Source organism: Mercurialis annua, linkage group LG2 (assembly GCF_937616625.2).
Source record: "Mercurialis annua linkage group LG2, ddMerAnnu1.2, whole genome shotgun sequence".
In the NCBI taxonomy this organism is placed as follows: Eukaryota; Viridiplantae; Streptophyta; class Magnoliopsida; order Malpighiales; family Euphorbiaceae; genus Mercurialis; species Mercurialis annua.
The window spans coordinates 4561616-4580969 of NC_065571.1; the positions used below are offsets into that span (position 1 = coordinate 4561616).

General features: G+C 32.1%; 4 protein-coding genes across 9 annotated transcripts; 1 reads left to right on the top strand and 3 right to left on the bottom strand.

The window, feature by feature from the left end:
* The first annotated feature begins 961 nt into the window (after positions 1 to 961).
* LOC126667100 (WAT1-related protein At2g39510-like) lies at positions 962 to 11588 on the top strand. 6 transcript variants are annotated; one of them, XM_050360067.2, is made up of 8 exons: positions 962 to 1085; positions 9258 to 9514; positions 9673 to 9735; positions 10132 to 10248; positions 10332 to 10566; positions 10648 to 10806; positions 10887 to 11038; positions 11116 to 11588. In XM_050360067.2, the coding sequence occupies exons 2-8, from the start codon at positions 9309 to 9311 to the stop codon at positions 11276 to 11278; spliced, it is 1095 nt and encodes a 364-aa protein (XP_050216024.1). In that variant the 5' UTR covers positions 962 to 1085; positions 9258 to 9308; the 3' UTR covers positions 11279 to 11588. The 6 variants fall into 6 exon arrangements, with proteins under 6 accessions (XP_050216024.1, XP_050216025.1, XP_050216028.1 ...); XM_050360068.2 differs by having other exon boundaries at positions 9262 to 9514; XM_050360071.2 differs by having other exon boundaries at positions 963 to 1085; positions 9384 to 9514.
* On the bottom strand, positions 5785 to 6798 carry LOC126668080 (uncharacterized). The gene is made up of 2 exons (XM_056104610.1): positions 6783 to 6798; positions 5785 to 6218 (listed from the first exon to the last, which is right to left on the bottom strand). The coding sequence occupies exons 1-2, from the start codon at positions 6796 to 6798 to the stop codon at positions 5785 to 5787; spliced, it is 450 nt and encodes a 149-aa protein (XP_055960585.1).
* On the bottom strand, positions 11433 to 13006 carry LOC126667103 (transcription factor bHLH34). The gene is made up of 5 exons (XM_050360074.2): positions 12734 to 13006; positions 12480 to 12557; positions 12313 to 12393; positions 11961 to 12123; positions 11433 to 11864 (listed from the first exon to the last, which is right to left on the bottom strand). Exons 1-5 carry the CDS (start codon positions 12859 to 12861, stop codon positions 11619 to 11621), a joined length of 696 nt encoding a protein of 231 aa, XP_050216031.1. The 5' UTR covers positions 12862 to 13006; the 3' UTR covers positions 11433 to 11618.
* Positions 13007 to 13944: 938 nt separating this feature from the next.
* Positions 13945 to 16858, bottom strand: LOC126667102 (electron transfer flavoprotein subunit beta, mitochondrial). Its single transcript, XM_050360073.2, has 5 exons — positions 16715 to 16858; positions 16329 to 16613; positions 16091 to 16171; positions 15028 to 15122; positions 13945 to 14312 (listed from the first exon to the last, which is right to left on the bottom strand). The coding sequence occupies exons 1-5, from the start codon at positions 16781 to 16783 to the stop codon at positions 14087 to 14089; spliced, it is 756 nt and encodes a 251-aa protein (XP_050216030.1). The 5' UTR covers positions 16784 to 16858; the 3' UTR covers positions 13945 to 14086.
* Positions 16859 to 19354: the final 2496 nt, after the last annotated feature.

Sequence of the window (19354 nt, forward strand, 5' to 3'; positions counted from 1 at the left end):
TTGAAAAAAAATGAAAAATCATGGTTTTATATAGCAACTTTTAAAGGTCGTGATAAAAATGAAATTTCGTGTAAAAATCGTGATTTTTTTTATGGAATTAACCCTAATGGAAACTGTAGTTTAAGAGTGTAGATGTTTCATTAATTTACCTCTAATTCCTTTCACTCTGTTTACTAACACTAAAAATGGAAGCTAAAACTAAACTATTAACAAAAACAAAAGTGAGAGACCATATCGTTTGATTTTCAAATAAAAGGGAATAAAAAGTGAATGATGACATGTGAGGGACTTCATGATAATTTGCTCCTATGTCAACTATTCAAATTACAGAAATAGGAACGAAAATTAGATCGGCGTTACCAGAAAAATGAAAGTTGGTAACTTATTTTGTTAAATTTTAAATTTCGTGTTTTAATTTCAAAACACAATAAATCTCATGATTTAATTCAGGATTAACCCAATATTCTAATTGATATTAATATAAGAATAATAAAAATAATTGAAATAGACAACAGATTGATTAATTCTTAATTCAAACAATAACAAATATTCAATTTTATTAATTTATTTTCAACATATTAATCCCCCGTCTCTATATAAGATAAATTTTGCATCTTAATTATTAAAAAATATTGATTACATATATGGAAAAAGTGACAAAAGACATAGCAAATTAAGAAGAAAAAAAAACAATTTACAGATAAGAGAAAAATGGATGACACGTTTGAAATTCACTAATTAAGAAAATTTAAATTAAAGCATCATTCTCATAACTTAATTTAAGAATATGACAAATGATAATCACGCAGAATGACACCCCCTTAACACCCTTTTGAAGCTAATCACCAAATGCTGACACTTGCACTAACATCAAACACGTGAATCAATTTTTTTGCTAATAAGAATTAATTAATAACCATATATATTTGATCATTTAGCAAACATCAAGATTTAAATTTTTCAAAAAATAATTATGGGTTTCTAGTTTCTATTTTTGTTTTTTCATATTATTAAAGAAGCTGCCAGAGGCTAGTAAAACTGTGGAGATAATTGTCTTGATCATACACTAAAACTCATTCCTTAAGGTAAGCATGCTGAACTCACTCTAATTAAGGATTAATATATGTCTCTTTATTTTGAAGAAAGATTTATATCTATTTATTGGATTAAATTCCACAATTCCATATAATTCGATTCGATTTAATAATATATATATTGTGTATATTGTTATATAAATTCTATCAAATTTAATTTTGAAAGAAGAAATTTTCATAGATGATGACCAAGAGTTATTAAGAAGTTGACGGCATTAAGCCAAATAAAGAGAGAGAATATTGTAAGTTAATTTACATGAACCCTAAGATCTTTGAACAAATATGATAATCACAAATAGACTAATATAAAGGAGAGATAGAAGAATACCTCCTTCCATAGCGATTACGAATGCGGAATAATAGAATAAACACTATAATGAAGAGTTTCGGTTTCTCTCCTCTTACCTATATATCTGTTAGTTATGTGTTTGTTAGTGTGATTTTGTGATGATCCAAAAGCACTATATATAGGAGAAGAGAGGACCGAAATTCCAATTAGGGTTTCCCCTAAAACTTAATCTCAACCGTCCATCAAGGTGGAGTCATAATTGGAAAAGATCTCCTATTTAATAACCAAATCAATTAGATATATCTTACTTCCTATAGAAAATAAGATTCCTAATTAGACCACATTACGGGAAAGGAAATAGGCTTGAGGGTCAAGTAAGGACCCTTAAGGTATTTTCTTACAGTCTCCCACTTGGTCTTTAGGAATATTCATTAATATTTTCAATAGAAATCATAAGGCGCGCATAAAAAGATAAACCTGTTTTTAGTCGGTTGTCATAAGTGCCTTGATTAATCTAGTAGTTAATGTGAGTCATGGCGGTTACATCATTTTTCAACATGCTTCCTTCCATGTACCACGTCATTAACAACTATCATAATTAGGCCATTATCAGGAGTTTTCATAATGGTCCCATAATGTCTTAAAAAGACGAATTCTGTTATCGTTAGTCCAAAAAATAATATGTGTACACAATGGAAAACAGAATGGAAAAGATGTAGAATTCTATTAAGAGCTCAATAATAAATGTCAAATACAGACATAATAAATGGTCAGAAAAGTAATAACTAGGAGCTATCTTCAAGGCCCATACTTTCAGTGTGTTTCTGAAAAGGCTTTGGAGGTAGTCCTTTCGTAAATATGTCTGCAACCATATCATTCGTGCCTAAGTGATGAATGACAAACTTTCCTCTTCTAACATCTTGTTTCAGTGATAGATATTTAAGGTCCATGTGTTTGGCTCCCTTAGATATCCGATCATGCTTGGAGAATTGGATTGCAGCATTATTGTCACAGTAAATAGTCAAAGGCTTAGAGATGAAGCTCAAAGCCCCGAACTGAGAGACAAAATTTCGCAACCATGCTCCTTGATTTGCAGCCTCAAAACATGCCACATATTCAGCTTCCATAGTAGATGTATAGAGCAACTCAGATTTCTGGCTTTTCCATGATACTGCACCTCCAGATAAGAGGTACACATAGCCAAGAGTGCAGTGTCTAGAATCTAAACATCCACCAAAATCTGAATCAGAAAATCCAACCATCTGTAGATGTGTTGATTTTCTATATGTGAGCATGTAATTTCTTGATCCTTTTAAATATCTCAACACTTTCTTTGCAGCTTTCCAATGAGCGAGTCCTGGGTTACTTTGAAATCTGCCTAACATGCCAACTGCATGGCTAATGTCAGGTCTCGTGCAAACTGTGCATACATCAAACTCCCAACAAGTGAAGCATAAGGATAATTTTCCATTTCTTTACGTTCCAATTCATTCTGCGGACATTGATCAAGATCAAGTTTGTCTCCTTTATGCAATGGAACAACACTAGAAGAACATGTCATCATGCCAAATCTTTCAAGAACTTTATCAATATAGGCTTTCTGAGACAGCCCCAAAATTCCAAGTGATCTATCACGGAATATCTCTATTCCAATCACATAGGATGCCTCGCCCATATCTTTCATTTCAAAGTTCTCAAATAAGTAATGCTTAGTCTCATGTAAAAGACCAAGATCACTACTGGCCAATAAGATGTCATCAACATACAGTACCAAAAATATGAACTTACTCCCACTGATCTTGAGGTATATACATGGATCAACAATGTTTTCCTTAAAACCAAAAACAGTAATGGTTTCGTCAAACTTTAGATACCATTGCCTCGAAGCTTGTTTCAGTCCATAAAGTGATTTCTTAAGTTTGCAGACCATGTCTTCCTGACCTTCGGTAATGAAGCCTTCAGGTTGACGCATGTAGACTTCTTCTTGCAAGTCTCCATTAAGAAAGGCGGTTTTCACATCCATTTGATGTAACTCGAGATCATAATGAGCTACTAATGCCAAGATAATTCTAAGAGAGTCTTTCCTGGACACTGGGGAAAAAGTCTCAGTATAATCAATGCCTTCTTTCTGATTAAAACCTTTGGCTACAAGTCTAGCTTTATGTCGTTCAATATTGCCATTGCAGTCGCATTTGGTCTTGAAGACCCATTTACACCCGACTGGCTTATGTCCTGTAGGCAATTGAACAGCGTCCCAGACTTCATTTTCAGCCATAGATTTTAATTCATCTTTCATGGCATCAATCCATTTATTAGAATTAACATCTTTAAGGGCTTGTTTGTATGAAATCAGATCTTTAATAATCCCAATATCAGATTCTACTTGATAAAGCAAGTAATCATCGGAAATAGCTGATCTTCTCTCACGAGTAGATCTTCTTAATGCTGGTTCCTCTGGTGCTTCAGCCATATGATCATTATTGGCAATAATCTCATTATGGAGTTGTGGATCATTGTTTGGGTATTCCTCATTGTCAATTTGTTCGACAATTCGGAGATTTCCAACACCTTTCGGAATTAAGGGTAAAGGGATAAGTACCCTTATTTCCTGAATGATCACATCTTGTACTTTATCACTCCCACTGATTTTGCCATTTTCATAGAATCTAGCATTTCCGGTTTCAACAATTCTTGTACTATGGTTGGGACAATAAAACCAATATCCTTTGGACTTCTCAGGGTAACCAATAAAGTAACCACTGATCGTTCTGAAGTCCAATTTCTTTTCATGAGGGTTGTAAATTCGAGCCTCAGCTGGGCATCTCCAAATTTGGAGATGTTTTAAACTAGGTTTCCAGCCTTTCCACAGTTCAAAAGGGGTCTTTGGAACTGCTTTGCTAGGAACCCGGTTTAAAATATAAACAGCTGTTCGTAAAGCATCCATCCACAAAGATATTGGTAAATTGGCATGACTCATCATGGATCTAACCATTCCCATATAAGTACGATTTCGCCTTTCAGCTACACCATTCTGCCCTGGAGAACCAGACGTTGTGTATTGAGCAACAATTCCAAGTTTTTGGAGAAGTTTTGCAAAAGGTCCAGGATGTTGTCCTGTTTCATCATACCTTCCATAAAATTCACCACCTCTATCTGATCTTATGATTTTCACTTTTCTATCTAATTGCCTTTCAACTTCAGTTATGAACACTTGTACAGCGTCCACAGACTGAGATTTTTCATGCAATAAATAGAGATAACAATAACGTGAGAAATCGTCGATAAAAGTAATGAAATACTTCTCACCTCCAAACGTTGGAACGTCGAAGGGTCCACAAATATCTGTATGTATGATTTCAAGAAGCTGTGTACTTCTTGTGGCTCCTTTCTTTGTATGTTTAGTTTGCTTTCCTTTAATGCAATCTACACATGCTTTATGATTGGTAAAATCAAGACTTGGAAGAATTTCATCTTTTACCAATCGCTTTATTCTTTCACTGGAAATGTGTCCCAACCTTTTATGCCACAAGAAATAAGAGTCGTTTTTAGACGACTTATGTTTTGTTTCACCATTAGTATGCAGGGTGAGATGGGTTTCAGAAATTTGACTAGCAAGATTAAATCTATAAAGTCCATCAATTAGAATTCCAGAACCAATACGGCTAGAATTTAAAAATAAATTAAAACAACCATCTCCATGATTAACTTTAAAACCAGCACTATCAAGTTTACTTACTGAAACTAAATTACGAGAAATAGATGGAACATAAAGAGTTTGAAATAAATCTAACTGAAATCCACTATCCAAAATAAGACGATAAGTGCCAATAGCTTCAACTGGCGCTTTGTCTCGGTTTCCCATAAATAAAAAGTTTTCACTTGGGCTTATGGTTTGGGTCGTAAGAAATCCCTGCATGGAATTTGAAACATGAACATTAGCACCAGAATCAATCCACCAAGCATGAGAAGTAACATAAGAAAAGTTTGATTCAAAAAAGCTTACGAAACCCATGGGGTTACCTTTCTTTTCGAACCATTCCTTTCGTTTTTGGCAATCTTTCTGAAAGTGTCCAGGTTTATTGCAAAAATTGCACCTGGCCTCTTTCTTTGCCTTCTTCTCTTTTGATTGATTAGAATCATTCATTTTGGGTGGTGCTCTTTTATGGCTTGAATTATGCCTTTTCCCAACTTTAGATCCAGCTCCTTGGACAAGATGTGCAACCTTAATACCTTGTTGGTTTAGCCTGCCCTCTTCTTGAACCAATTTATTAGCCAACTCATTCACCGTCCATTTATCCTTAATGGCGTTGTAATGAATTTGGAAAGGTCCATACTGAGAAGGCAAAGAATTTAGGATAAGCTGAACGAGAAAAGAATCGTCCACCATCATTCCTAAATTCTTTAGCTTTGCCGCAAGTTCGTCATCTCAATGACATGATCATGCATTGAGAGTGTGCCATCAAACTTCATGGTTGTAAGATCTGCCATAAGTTTCCCCGCAAGGGATTTGTCTGCAGTCTTAAACCGATCTTCTATTACTTTTAAATAATCCTTAGCATTTACCGGTTTAGGTAAGGAAGTTTTGATGTTGCTAGCAATTGTCATACGTAAAAACATAAGACTCAATCTGTTAGACTTCTCCCAAGCTTTATGGAGAGCCTTTTGTTCATCATTACTTGTTTCTGTAAGAGGAGCTGGCTCTTCAATTTGAAGAGCCAAATCCAGATCAAGTACTCCCAAGGTGAATTCAACTTTCTCTTTCCATTCTGATAAGTTGATTCCCGTGAGAAGTGGGACAGATGAGACAGATGATGACAAATGCGCAGGAAAAGATGCTGCAATTTGTAGAGATACATTAAATTTTAAGGCATTTAAAAGACATAAGTAACACATAAAATTGAATATTTACGACAAGAAAATATAATGCTCCTGTGGGCAGTCACTATATATTCTACAATTTATACCATTAAAAGTCGTAATATCTATCATACATAATTAAGTAATATATTTACTTTAATTAGACCCAAAAAAAATCTGTGGATTTTCTTAGTCTATATATACATTACTTCTTTATTATTAATCAAAATATAATTTTAATTATCTGTGGATAATTAATTAATATATTGACTAATAGAACATAACAATGGTAATATAATATTTTATGCAATTCATAATCTTTAATTGAATTCAATAGTAAAATTTAATACATTAAAACTTTTAATATAAATATTAAATAATAAAAGTTCATAATTATCGTCAAAATTTTAAAAAAATTAACATACAGATTTAACAAATTTTAATAGTCACCCTTTTAAATTAATGAACAAATATATATGATTTAAATTGATTAATTCCAGCAATTATGAATATGAAATCAATCAGTTATAATTTGAAAATACAGCAAGAGAATTCCATATTATTCAAAAGACATGGTAAACAGGCCACTCAAATATTATATTCTTAAAAAATAATATCCTAATTCTATGTCATTAATGGCCATAAGATTGACAATCAATAGTCATAACAAAAACATAATGATCAATGGCCGAGAATCTTAATTAGCATACAAGGAGCAGTAATTTAAAACATAAGTTCTGGCAAGGATACAACGGAATTGACGTAATGCAACATAATGATTAAAAGGATAATTAATCGTTGCAAAAAAAAATACGATTTTAATTTTTGGTCTATTTATTTTATGGACAATCATATGTTCGTTAACCTAAGCTCTGATACCACATGTAAGTTAATTTACATGAACCCTAAGATCTTTGAACAAATATGATAATCACAAATAGACTAATATAAAGGAGAGATAGAAGAATACCTCCTTCCATAGCGATTACGAATGCGGAATAATAGAATAAACACTATAATGAAGAGTTTCGGTTTCTCTCCTCTTACCTATATATCTGTTAGTTATGTGTTTGTTAGTGTGATTTTGTGATGATCCAAAAGCACTATATATAGGAGAAGAGAGGACCGAAATTCCAATTAGGGTTTCCCCTAAAACTTAATCTCAACCGTCCATCAAGGTGGAGTCATAATTGGAAAAGATCTCCTATTTAATAACCAAATCAATTAGATATATCTTACTTCCTATAGAAAATAAGATTCCTAATTAGACCACATTACGGGAAAGGAAATAGGCTTGAGGGTCAAGTAAGGACCCTTAAGGTATTTTCTTACAAATATTATAGGCACTAAGTAGAATATAATCATTCTCATTCTCTGAAGATTTGTGGAGATTGATTTTAACTTTGCAAGTGAACATTCTTAAATCCATTTGGCTATGGCATAATTTACCATGCTGTGACGCAATATATTCTTGCACAAAACTACACAGTTTTTCATTATTATATCTATAATATGTTTTAGTTAAATATGCAATAAATATATGAGTATACATTATTTTTTGGTTAAACACACATATGATGATCTTACATATAAAAGAGAGATATATAGATTTGATATATCATATAATAATGATCCAGAAAATGTATATATTAAATATAATCTTCATAAATTTAAGTCCGAACTATTTTTTTATTTTTTATGTTTTATAACAAAACACCCTAAGAGGGATTTTAGTTTAAAAATACTAAAATATAAAGAGGGAAATAATAATTTCTTAAATTTATATGAAAAATAATATTTAAAATAATTAAAGTTCTTAGTTAGATTTACAATAAATAAAAAAAGTTTGAATTTTTATATCGATTAGGCCTATAAACTCTTATAATTGCAATAGTTGGTAAGTGGGACTTGGAAGTAATTTTAGCTTAACTGGTTAGCTAAACTCACACAAGATGTGCTTACTTGGTTTGATTACCCAATGATCTTTGTGTTCCAAGAAAATAAGAAATTAAGTGTTAGTTACTGATGTTAGCTTAATTAAGTACTGCAAAATCAATGTATAATCACTAATTAATATCCAGAAAATTTGCACAAAAAATTTGTGCTCTCTCCTATAGACATAATATTTTCCATCAAATTCTAGTCAACCAAACAAGAATTTGTAAGTACCTATTTTTATGAGTTAATTTCCAGTATCTTTCTTCTCTTTCTATCTGTTGCTACTTTCCATCTTGTTGGGTGTTCGCCAACAAGTTCATCATTTACATAATTTTTCTTAATAATTTGAAGGGTTAATTGCAAAAGAAATTATGAATTTTAGCACGCTTTGCAATTTTAACACGAATTTTAAATTTTAGTAATTTAGTAAACAAACTATTAAATTTGTACAACGAGCAATTTTCCAATCAAAAAATGCTGATTTAGACGTCTAAACATATATTACCATGTATTTCTGGTATCCACATCAGAATTTTTTAATAAAAAAAATTTGCTCGGTATTTTAAATTACAAAAAATTATTAGTTTGTGTTTTAAATGGCTAAAATTTAAAATCTATGTTAAAATTACAAAATATGTTAAAGTTTATAATTTATTTTACCATGTTAATTACTTATCTAACATCCACATCAGCATTTATTGATAAAAAAATATTACTCAGTATCTCGAATTATAAAAATTAATAATTCGTGTTTTAAATTGCCAAAATTTAGATTTTGTGCTAAAATTACAGACCGCGTTATAATTCACGATTTATTTTGCAATTACCCCCTTAATGAAATTAAGCTTATGAGTGTTTTTTTTTTGGTACAATTGCATGAAGTAGAAGAAGAAATATGTAGGTAATAATAATAATGCAAGTGGAATAAGAATGATTATCTAAAGGGACAAATCAGGTGCATTACAGAATTTGATAAAGAACATGATACTAAATCAACATGTCACAAGAATCAAAATCTTCCCAGTTGGTCTATTTAATTACATTTATTTATGTTCCATAATATTTTCATTTGTGTGAAGAAAGGATTGAAGACAAAGAAGAAAAATTGAAGTGATCAAGAGAATTAATTTATGACAATGAAGGCTTGCAATGTTGGGCAGCTTTGCAATAAGTTTAAGCCACACCTATTCATGATTCTTGCTCAGGTTGCCTATACATTTCTTTACATCATCACTGAAGCTTCATTCAATCATGGCATGAATCCTCACGTCTACGTAACTTATCGACACGTTGTTTCTAGTGTTGTGATGATTCCATTTGCATACTTTCTCGAAAGGTAATGCGATCTCTACGTAAGATTTCATATATGTTCGAGTCTTTTCTTTCCTTAACGTGCTAGGAAACATGAATTGTTTTGATCAGCTCAGTTCACCACGTAATATTATGAATTTTTTATAGATGGAAACTCTAACTTGTTTTATGTTTGTGGTGCAGAAAACAAAGGCCAAAGCTGACATTAGCACTTTTTGTTGAGATATTCATTCTATCTCTCCTCGGGTAAGATGAGAGTTGAAATTTCTTGCGGATACTAAAACTATAGACTTTTTACGTTTTCAATATTATATTTTGGTCACCCTCCCCAATTATCAAAAAAAAAATACTATATTTTGGTAACTGAATTTTAATTTTTACAATAACCGAAAGTTACTTTAGAAATTATGTTCAACCATTACTTATGCGGCGATGGAAAACTGTGTGGTTATCCGACTTTGTCGTTGCTAAATAAGCAAGTATTAGCCCGAATTCCTATAGTAACGTTGCCAGAATGTAACAAAATCAATGTCGATTATCGTTTTGTTAAAGGCTAACCGCCAAAAGTTTTAACTGGTAAGAAGATGCAAGAGATATTAACTAATGCAGGAGTTCACTAACGGTGTGTTTAAACAATGACAGGGTGAGTTTGACACTGAACATGTACTATGCAAGCTTGAGATACACATCACCAACTTTCGTTGCATCAGTGGTTAACACCGTAGCTGCTTTAACTTTCGTAATCGCAATTGCATTCAGGTTATAACAACCTATTAATTGACAATTTCATAACACAAATATCGTTCTTTCATTATCTGAAACAGTTATTCTAACATATATAGATTGGAGAGTCTTAATCTTCGAAATCCTCGGGGGATAGCAAAACTTCTCGGGACTTTGGTCTCGTTAGCCGGGGTAACGACTATGACATTGTATAAAGGTCCTGTAATGCAACACTTGGGGCATGTTCCTGTACATATTCAAGCAAGTTCTGGCTCCAACCATGAAAACTGGATAAAGGGTGCGATTCTTACTGTTGCAAGCTGCATAACATGGTCCGTCTGGTATATTATGCAGGTTCAATTCGAAATTCAACTTTTTATTGTTACAAAAATGCATATACATGTAGTTATCTTGCTTATTTGCTTGAATATTCAGGCAGTGACTCTGAAAAGGTATCCTGCTCAACTATCGCTTACTGCGTGGATGAGTTTTGTTGGGGCAGCACAGTCGGCTTTCTTCACGGTGATTGTAGAACATAGAAAAGCTGCTTGGACAGTCGGGTTAAATGTCGATTTGTGGTCAATTATATATGGTGTAAGTGGTGTCAGGGTTTGTTTTAATATGCAGTCTGATTCTTAAAGCGCAGTACGCTTATGCTAAATTATAAATGGCAGGGAGTAGTGATGTCGGGTGCAGTAATTTTCATACAGCTATGGTGCACAGAAGTAAAAGGACCAGTTTTTGTCACCGTGTTCAATCCGGTTTCGGCAATATTAGTTGCTATTATTGCATACTTTATTCTCGGCGAAAAACTGTACACAGGAAGGTAATTATAGAGTTAGATAAGTGAATTATGAGCTTAAAAGCATGAACTAAAATGTTTAAGATGTGTGGATTGTACAGCATTATAGGAGCTATCGTTGTAATTGTCGGCTTATATTTGCTGTTATGGGGTAAAGAAGGTGATCAACCAGTTGACAGTAAATCAAAAGATCAATCACATTCGACTGACAACGAACAAAAGGATGCTTCTATTGAAATTAAAGTAACACCAGCTCATCCATGATATCTAACTTCATTCCTCCTATCAAGGGATCAATATCTCCAAACATTCCTTTACCGATAGGCTGAAGTCAGGGATCGAACTTGAAGATATTTCAACCGAAAAAGCAGAATTTTTTTCAAGACCAATCATCAAGTACAGATATTGGATAATCTGGTTGAGAAAATAATAGCCAACTAATTCATTTCTTCAATAGCCAACAGCACATTAGCCATATTCAAATGTCGAAATCAGACAGGGTGAAACCATTTGTATTTACATTTGAAACAAAAATTGTTGAATAATCTAGAAAAAGCATCTCTAATTTAGATAACCTTTACTATTGAAAAAAGAAAAACAACAATTATGCAGCAGGAGGCCAGTACTCATGATCTTTAGATGTATCACGTGCAGCAGGCGGTAATTGCCACATTGGTATCAGACCGTAGCCAGAGTAAACAGCCATCTTATTCATTGCAGCATGATAGGCTGCTGGATGGGTTGGCATGAATCCAGGTGATGGAACGGCCATAACTTTTAATTGTTGCTCCATCTTTTCTTTATCCGCCTTGAGTGTGAGTTTCTCTTCGCGAAGTTCATTCTTCTCAGCCTATTACATGGTCACAAATCAGAATGTTAGCGCTAACATATAGGAGCTACAAGAAGCAATAAAAACTGTAATTCAACAAACTTCAGATATAGTCACCTTCAAACTTTTAATCTCTTCCACCAACTTTTCATTACTTTCTTTGAGCTCTTGAGCTTCAGTTTTCAACTGATTCAGAACTTTAATAGCCTCATCAAGTAGAGCTGGTTTGTCAATTCTAGCAGGTCTGTCAGGTTCCAAAACAGAACTCAAATCCTGAAACCTGAAATCATGGTATAACCACCAAAGCTAAAAACATTAGCAAACATGCGCTATACTATTCAAGAAATTCTAAATATTAAATCCGCTTTAACATTTTCCGTATTACTAACTCCACTCCTTATACATCTTATACTAAAAAAGCTTTTACTCACAGACAAACATAACTCCTGCCATAAAATCTGTATCTTACCTGTCATTTAACCTCTCCCTCCTTAACTTCTCGCGGCAAGCTTTAGTCACGGGCTTGCTACAAGAATCACCACTGTGTTTCCTGTATTTTAAATATAAAATAATCAAACACAACTCATTACTAAAGACATCCAGAAAACATAATTCTAGCTAGAAGCTCAAGCTTACCTTTTCCGCACGCATTGTTTTGCTTCTGATACAGCACCGCCGCTAGATGAAAAATCAATATCGGCAATACCTCCATCACTGTAAATCACCCATCAAATCAAGATTAATTAAAACAGTTCATAACCCTATTCATCAAATATTTTAATCAACTACAATAAAAAACAAACCCTAATCAAAACTACATCAATTGATCAATAATTAACATGAAATAAATAAAATGAAACGAAACAAGGATTGGATAAAAGAATTAATACCTCTGATTATTATTATTATTATTATTATTAGACCATAAGAAATCGTGAGAAGTAGTAGTGGTGGTGGTTTCTTCGATGAAATCATAATCAAGAAAATCCCAACACGATCCTTCCTCTAATGATTCCATTGATCGGAGATGTTGATTTCTTGTGATTGCGAATGTAAAATGAATCAAAATTAGGGTTTGTTTTTTACTTTTTGGGGAAAAAGAAGGGATAATTAAGAATAATAACGATGGCAATTGGGAATATTTTGGGGGAGTTGAAATTTGGAAAATGACAAGTGGATGAGGTGGAGAATTTGTTAGAAGATAGAACCAATAATTACGTTACACGTGGTTGAAATCAGCCAGTGATGGTTGGGTTGCGAGCCGCCGCGTCGTCGTATCATGACCGTAGTAAGTGTTTATGAACCACCCGTGGCTGTGGACCTGACTTTGTAGCCACTGAGCTAACAGCCCACCACTACTCACTGCCCTTTATACTTTTAACGCAATAAAGGTTCATTTTCCCCCGTCAATTTGATAAAAAATACAAACACAAGTTTGATGTTGGTTAATTTGGCTCATTTACCCCTTTAGTTAAGGCGGTAAAAAATGATTGGAGTACTCGAACTGAGAAGGCAACAAACTATTGTACCACTTAGAGCTGAAGGGGTAAAACAAATTAAAATGTCTATTTTTAAGGTATTTTTGTGAGGGTGTTTTTGTTTAAAGCCATGAACTCGGTCTTATTTGATATTTTGTTTCAAGTTGAAGGGGCAAAATGAATGTTTATTGATTTTTAAAGTAAATTAAAATAATGATTCAATGTAATTTTAGAAAAAAAAATATTATAAGTCTAAACCGGTATTTTAAAAACTAAAGGTTCAAATAGGTATATAATATATACAATATATGTCTGTTAAAAAAATATACACGATATATGAATAATATTTAAAGTATATTTATTTAAAGTTTAAATATAAGAAAATTTTAACTAAAAATATATTTGACGAACTAGCAAATAAATCATACTTGGACTAGTAAAAAAGTTGGTTTTTAAGAAAGAACCGAGCGATATTAACCTCTGGTTTGCGGGCAAACTGGTTGAATTGGCTGGTCTGTTTTGATTCTTAAAAAACTGGTCTAAACAGCAATCCAAACAGACATATAAGAGATTTCAGTTATAAAAATTACAAAAGAAATTATATGGTGAAAAAAGGAGAAAAATTGGTACAATTTATTTGAATTTATCTCATTATAAATTAGCTTTTTTATTCAGCTGAAAAGCTGGTATACAGAATTAAGCACTGTTATTGGACATTAGCAGAGAAGAGTATATCAATGGAAATTTAGTGAAACTGCTCAGTAATCAAATGACATGAGCTTCATTTTTAAGCTTGTCAATCAATTCATCCACAGAAGAAACAATAACTCCGGCTTTTCGCTTTGGTGGCTCTGTAACTTCAACGACCTCGATATCAGATTTCGTTTCAATGTTCAACTCTTGTGGAGTGTACTTTTTTATGACCTTGGATTTTGCTTTCATAATGTTCGGCAGAGTCGCATACCTCGGCTGGTTCAGTCTCAAATCAGTACTGCGCAATGAGAATATACAAACAAGTAGCCATCAACATGAGTAGACATCTAGTCTATGTTGCACGGAAACAAAATCGTTAAAATAAAAAATCCTAAAACAGAAAATGCAAAACGACACTATGAATATGTTACAAATATAAAGTTTGGACGTTTCATAAGTGTTTCCGAAATGTAAACAAAACGCCAAAACGTAAAACCTAATAAATTTCCGGGCAACAGAGCATGTAGTTGAACTACTCGAAAACTGACGTATTATGATTTGTCTTTAATTTTTCTAAACGTTGACACGAATCAAAATTATGGTAAAGTAATCTAGCCACTACACAGGCTGTAGGGAATTTGTAACCCGGAAAAGACATTTAAATTCTCTTCAATGCATGGACTCAGACAAAGCATATGTTATCACTGGCACGGTATAATGGTGGCATATACTCAGGGGCATAACAACTTGGTGACATGATAGCAAAAGGAAAATATAATGTTGTTCTGGTCTTTTTAACTTAATGTATCTTGAAATTATTGTGTATGGGAAGAAATAACTATTTTATATAGTTTATGGAGTCATATTGGATAAGGGAACAGGAAAACTTATCTAAAGCATAATGATAGTAGGCATTTTTCATAAAATTGTAGCTAGCACATGTTATAGCAGTGGGCATCCAAACTGTAGCAGCAACTGAATTCAAAGTGAATATCATAAGCTCGGTCACTTACGTGATTACTGCAGGTAAATCGAGACACAGGGTCTCGAGACCACCATCCACCTCTCTTTCTACTGTTGCTACTTGTTTCTCCTTATCAAGCAAAACCTACTAGACAGCAGAAAGTCATTGGAAAAAAAACGTGAAACAAGAAAAAGCTAGACGCAGAGGAGAGGGAGTTTCTGCGTATAGGAACTAGATAAAGCTCCTGCTAATAAAATTATTGAGTAACAAGAGCCGAGGCATTTTAAGACTAATGATAGAGTCAGTTTGGTGAACAAACTCATTCATGATTAAGCAATATCTTATTGAGAACTAATGCTCCGCGCCAACAGTAACGAATCATTAGCAATGGGAGCTTTTCACCTAGACAGTTTCATCGGTTATGTCCATAAAATGCATGGACATAACCAATCAAATACTAGAAGAAAAAAAAATACAAGATTTTTAGATTTTATTAGTTGGGACCTAAACCAATCATTGACCCTGCCTAAGTAAGAATTTCCCTTTTGCAACATTCAACACCAACAAGTTTCCATAATCTCATACTGTTCACAGTAACCTATATAAGTTCCTTCACAAGCAAAGTCTTAGGATTCAATTTCAATAACACAAGCTTCCGTTGAATCACAGCTGCAGCTAAATCCCGAGATTCATATACGCAACAAACATGACAAATCCTATTCAATTATTAGAAGTTTGTCTAAATTAAATAGACATAACAGGATAATATCATATGCTACAATAATTAGGACCACTATTCAACTTGTCTCTCTTCATTATGTTATGCTTGTACCTCACTTAATTCATCAGTGTTTTCAAGCTTCGGGAAGAATTTACACTCAACTAAGCCACATTGTTCTTATGAGAACCTTTGAAATTACTGCCTACCTCCTACATTCAATCAACGTTTGGCATTACGGACACAAACCTTCATTCTTAACATAGAAAACCTGAAAATAACACCGTTTCACCGTGACTGTATTCAAGTGTCCCGTTTCACGGTCCGTGCTACCTAGCCTACCTCTAACTCTAGCAGCAAAACTTTTGAAATTAATAAACGATCTCTAACTAACCTTTGAAGCAAATGTCCCTTGAGGCCAACCTAACAACCCAGCCACCATTTGCCCTGTTTGATTACAATCATCATCAATCGCCTGAATCAAAAATCAACTCAACAATAAGAGTTGATCATCAAAATCAAAAAACAAAAAAGATTACAAATTCATCAAAAAGATCACAACTTTATCAAAACCCACACAAGATTTTCACAAAAAGATCACAACTTCATCAAAACCCAAATCAAAAACAAACCTGTTTGCCCATGATAATCAAACCAGGTTTCTCCAAACCCACAAGAGCCTGAAAAATCTTAGCCACAGTGAGTGGAACCAAAGCTTCATTAGCCTCCACATGAATCCCTCGGTCAGCACCCATAGCAAGACCAGTACGCAGCGTATCAACACATTGCTTAGGACCCATACTAACAGCAACAATCTCAGATGCCAATCCAGCTTCCTTAATTCTAAGTGCCTCCTCTAAAGCGATTTCACAAAACGGGTTCATCGACATCTTTATATTCTGTGTCTCCACTCCACTCTAAACCCAAAACAATTCAACAATTAAACAATTTTTCAGTGTTAATATTTTGTTTTTTACGGTTGTGAATAAGATTGTGTGTTAAGTTGATTAGGTGATACCTTGTCGGGCTTGACTCTGATCTTGACTGCGTAATCTATGACTCGTTTCACGGCCACCAATATCTTCATGGGTTATTTGTCTCTTCCGTTCGATGTTAAAGCTTCTTCGTATGTTACGAAATAAATTAAGCTTAATACGGAATTAGCATAAGTTTTAAAAGAAGAGATTTGTATATTTTTGAAAAAGGAAATAATATTTGTATTTCTTTTGATTTATTTTTGTCCATTTTCATTTCAAATTAATTAAAATTTGATTTTGCAGTTAATATATAATAAAATTAAAGAAATTCCTGTATTAAATAAGAAATAAATATAATTTTTTTCTTACATTTTTATTAAATTATTATTTTTGGACTTTTTTACTACATTTATTATGTCCCTTAAAAAGTAAAAATATATACTTTTATTAAAATTTAAAAGATTATGTTGATTTCAAAAAAAAAAAAAATAGGTAATTATAGTAAATTTGTTATAATATTTCTAAATTTCTCCTTCAATATTTTTAGTAATAAAGCATTATAAATTAATTATCTATAAAAATCAAAACTATTATATTAATAATTTAAATATTTTTTTGGTATATATGAAAAAAAGAAAAAGCTCTAGACACAAATAAAATTGTCCATTCTTTACAACAGCCGATTTTTTTTTAACTTCAAGTGTTATACAATCCAGTTAGATGTTAGTGAGTTAGCGGAAATATTAACTAAATTTTAAACCAAGAAAACACACAATACCCGAGGTTGATAGTGCCTGAAATATTATACATTGAAAATTATGATTTAATTAATTCATGATTATTAAATCAAAAAGTATATTGAATGTTGTTTTGATAAAATTAAAAGTATTTTAAAATTTGATTCATATAACTTTTGTACATTTATGGAATGGGAAAATTAATTATTTTTGTTTATATCTTTTTTTCATATAAAATATTTTAGTTAAATAAAACTAAAATTTGAAAAATAATAATAATTTGATTTGCAAACATAATAGATCTAAATGTTATTGTGGCCTTACCCATATGTAAAGTAGGGGGGATCCATAATTCATAGTATGGATAAGGGCAAAAAGTGTATTGAACGTGTATGCCATGCCAACGAAAAATACTTGCATCACATCTCATTTTGTGAATCTTTAATTAGCAATTTGGCATTTGCTGATATATAATATTGATATGGAATTTAATTGATTTGCCAATTTTAATTGGTGAAAGTCCGTCTTTGATTTTTTTTTTCTGGCATTCATTTTTTCAGAAAAGAGGGTTTAGCCAAAAGCAATAGCTGAATCAGCTCGATTAGCAGTTTTAAATTTTAACAATTTTCTTGATGCAATATAATATATACATTATAATTTTTTTGATATCGTTGGCTAAATGCTGGTCGTCTCTTATATGCTTCAATGATCCGGCTCGTGAACCTATTTAAAAGAGAAAAAACAATTTTCCTCTTAAAAACTCAAACCCGTAATTCAGACGAAAGCATGTTGAGGAAAAGATTTTTTGATACTTCTAAAGATATTGCTGGATACAACAAGAGAAATACTTGCTCCGTCCGACAGTTCCGACTAGTTATTCCGAATTCGAACACATCCCATTAATTCATGCCATCCAGAACACCGGAAACACCAGTTGAGTTGGTTGGTCCCCCTCAAACAAATTGAGAATGAACAAGAAACTGAAGATATGGGTAAGATAGTGACCTTTTGCTGAATAATTTTATACTGTTTCACATTAATTGTTGTACATTTATTTATTTCATATAGACCTTGAAGTAGGTGCATCTTCATTGTCCCTGAGTTGGACCAAATATTTTTAACTTTAAGGAAATAGTATAATTCAGTACTACTATATTGAAATTCCAACTCAACATTTATCATAGTCTCTGAAATAGCAACAAAAATGTTAAATCAATAATAGAGTTATGGTATAGTCAGTAGCGGATACAGAAACTTTTTATAAGTTTGACAAGATTGTACCGACAATTTATAAAATAGATAATATAAAAGAAAATGGTCAGTGTTATAAATTTAAGGTTGAAAAACTAAACTATTAATGTATATATTTATATCTATACTATATATAAAAGCACGGATGGGGGGGGACAGGCAAATTTACTGAATAATCCTTTTCAGTTTACTATTAAATAAAGGTTTTATAGTCATTAACTAATTAATTAATCATTATTGTAATCAAAGTCCTAATTAAAATAGGTAGCTAAATTGTCTCAAATTTAGTTTTTAGTATGCAAAAAATAACTAAATTGTCTCCAAATTAGTAGGAATACCTATCTTTTAGTTTGATTGCACTACAAAATTAAAATACTCTATCTGATCAATATATTATTATTTAAATTTCTATTTTATTATTTTTAAAGATATTATTAATTAAATTAAGTTAATTATTTAATTATGATTATTATAAAATCAAAAGAAGAATAAATTCAGTATGAAAAACATTTAATAACCGAATATATTATATTTACTTTTATAAAAATTCTTAACTAATTTAATATTAATTATAAATAAAAAATTAATATAATTATTATAAATTTACTAATATATTCATTGACGAGTTACGTTACGAGCCACGTGCATAGCACATAATGCAAAACTAGTCATTTTAAAAGATTCAAAAAAAAT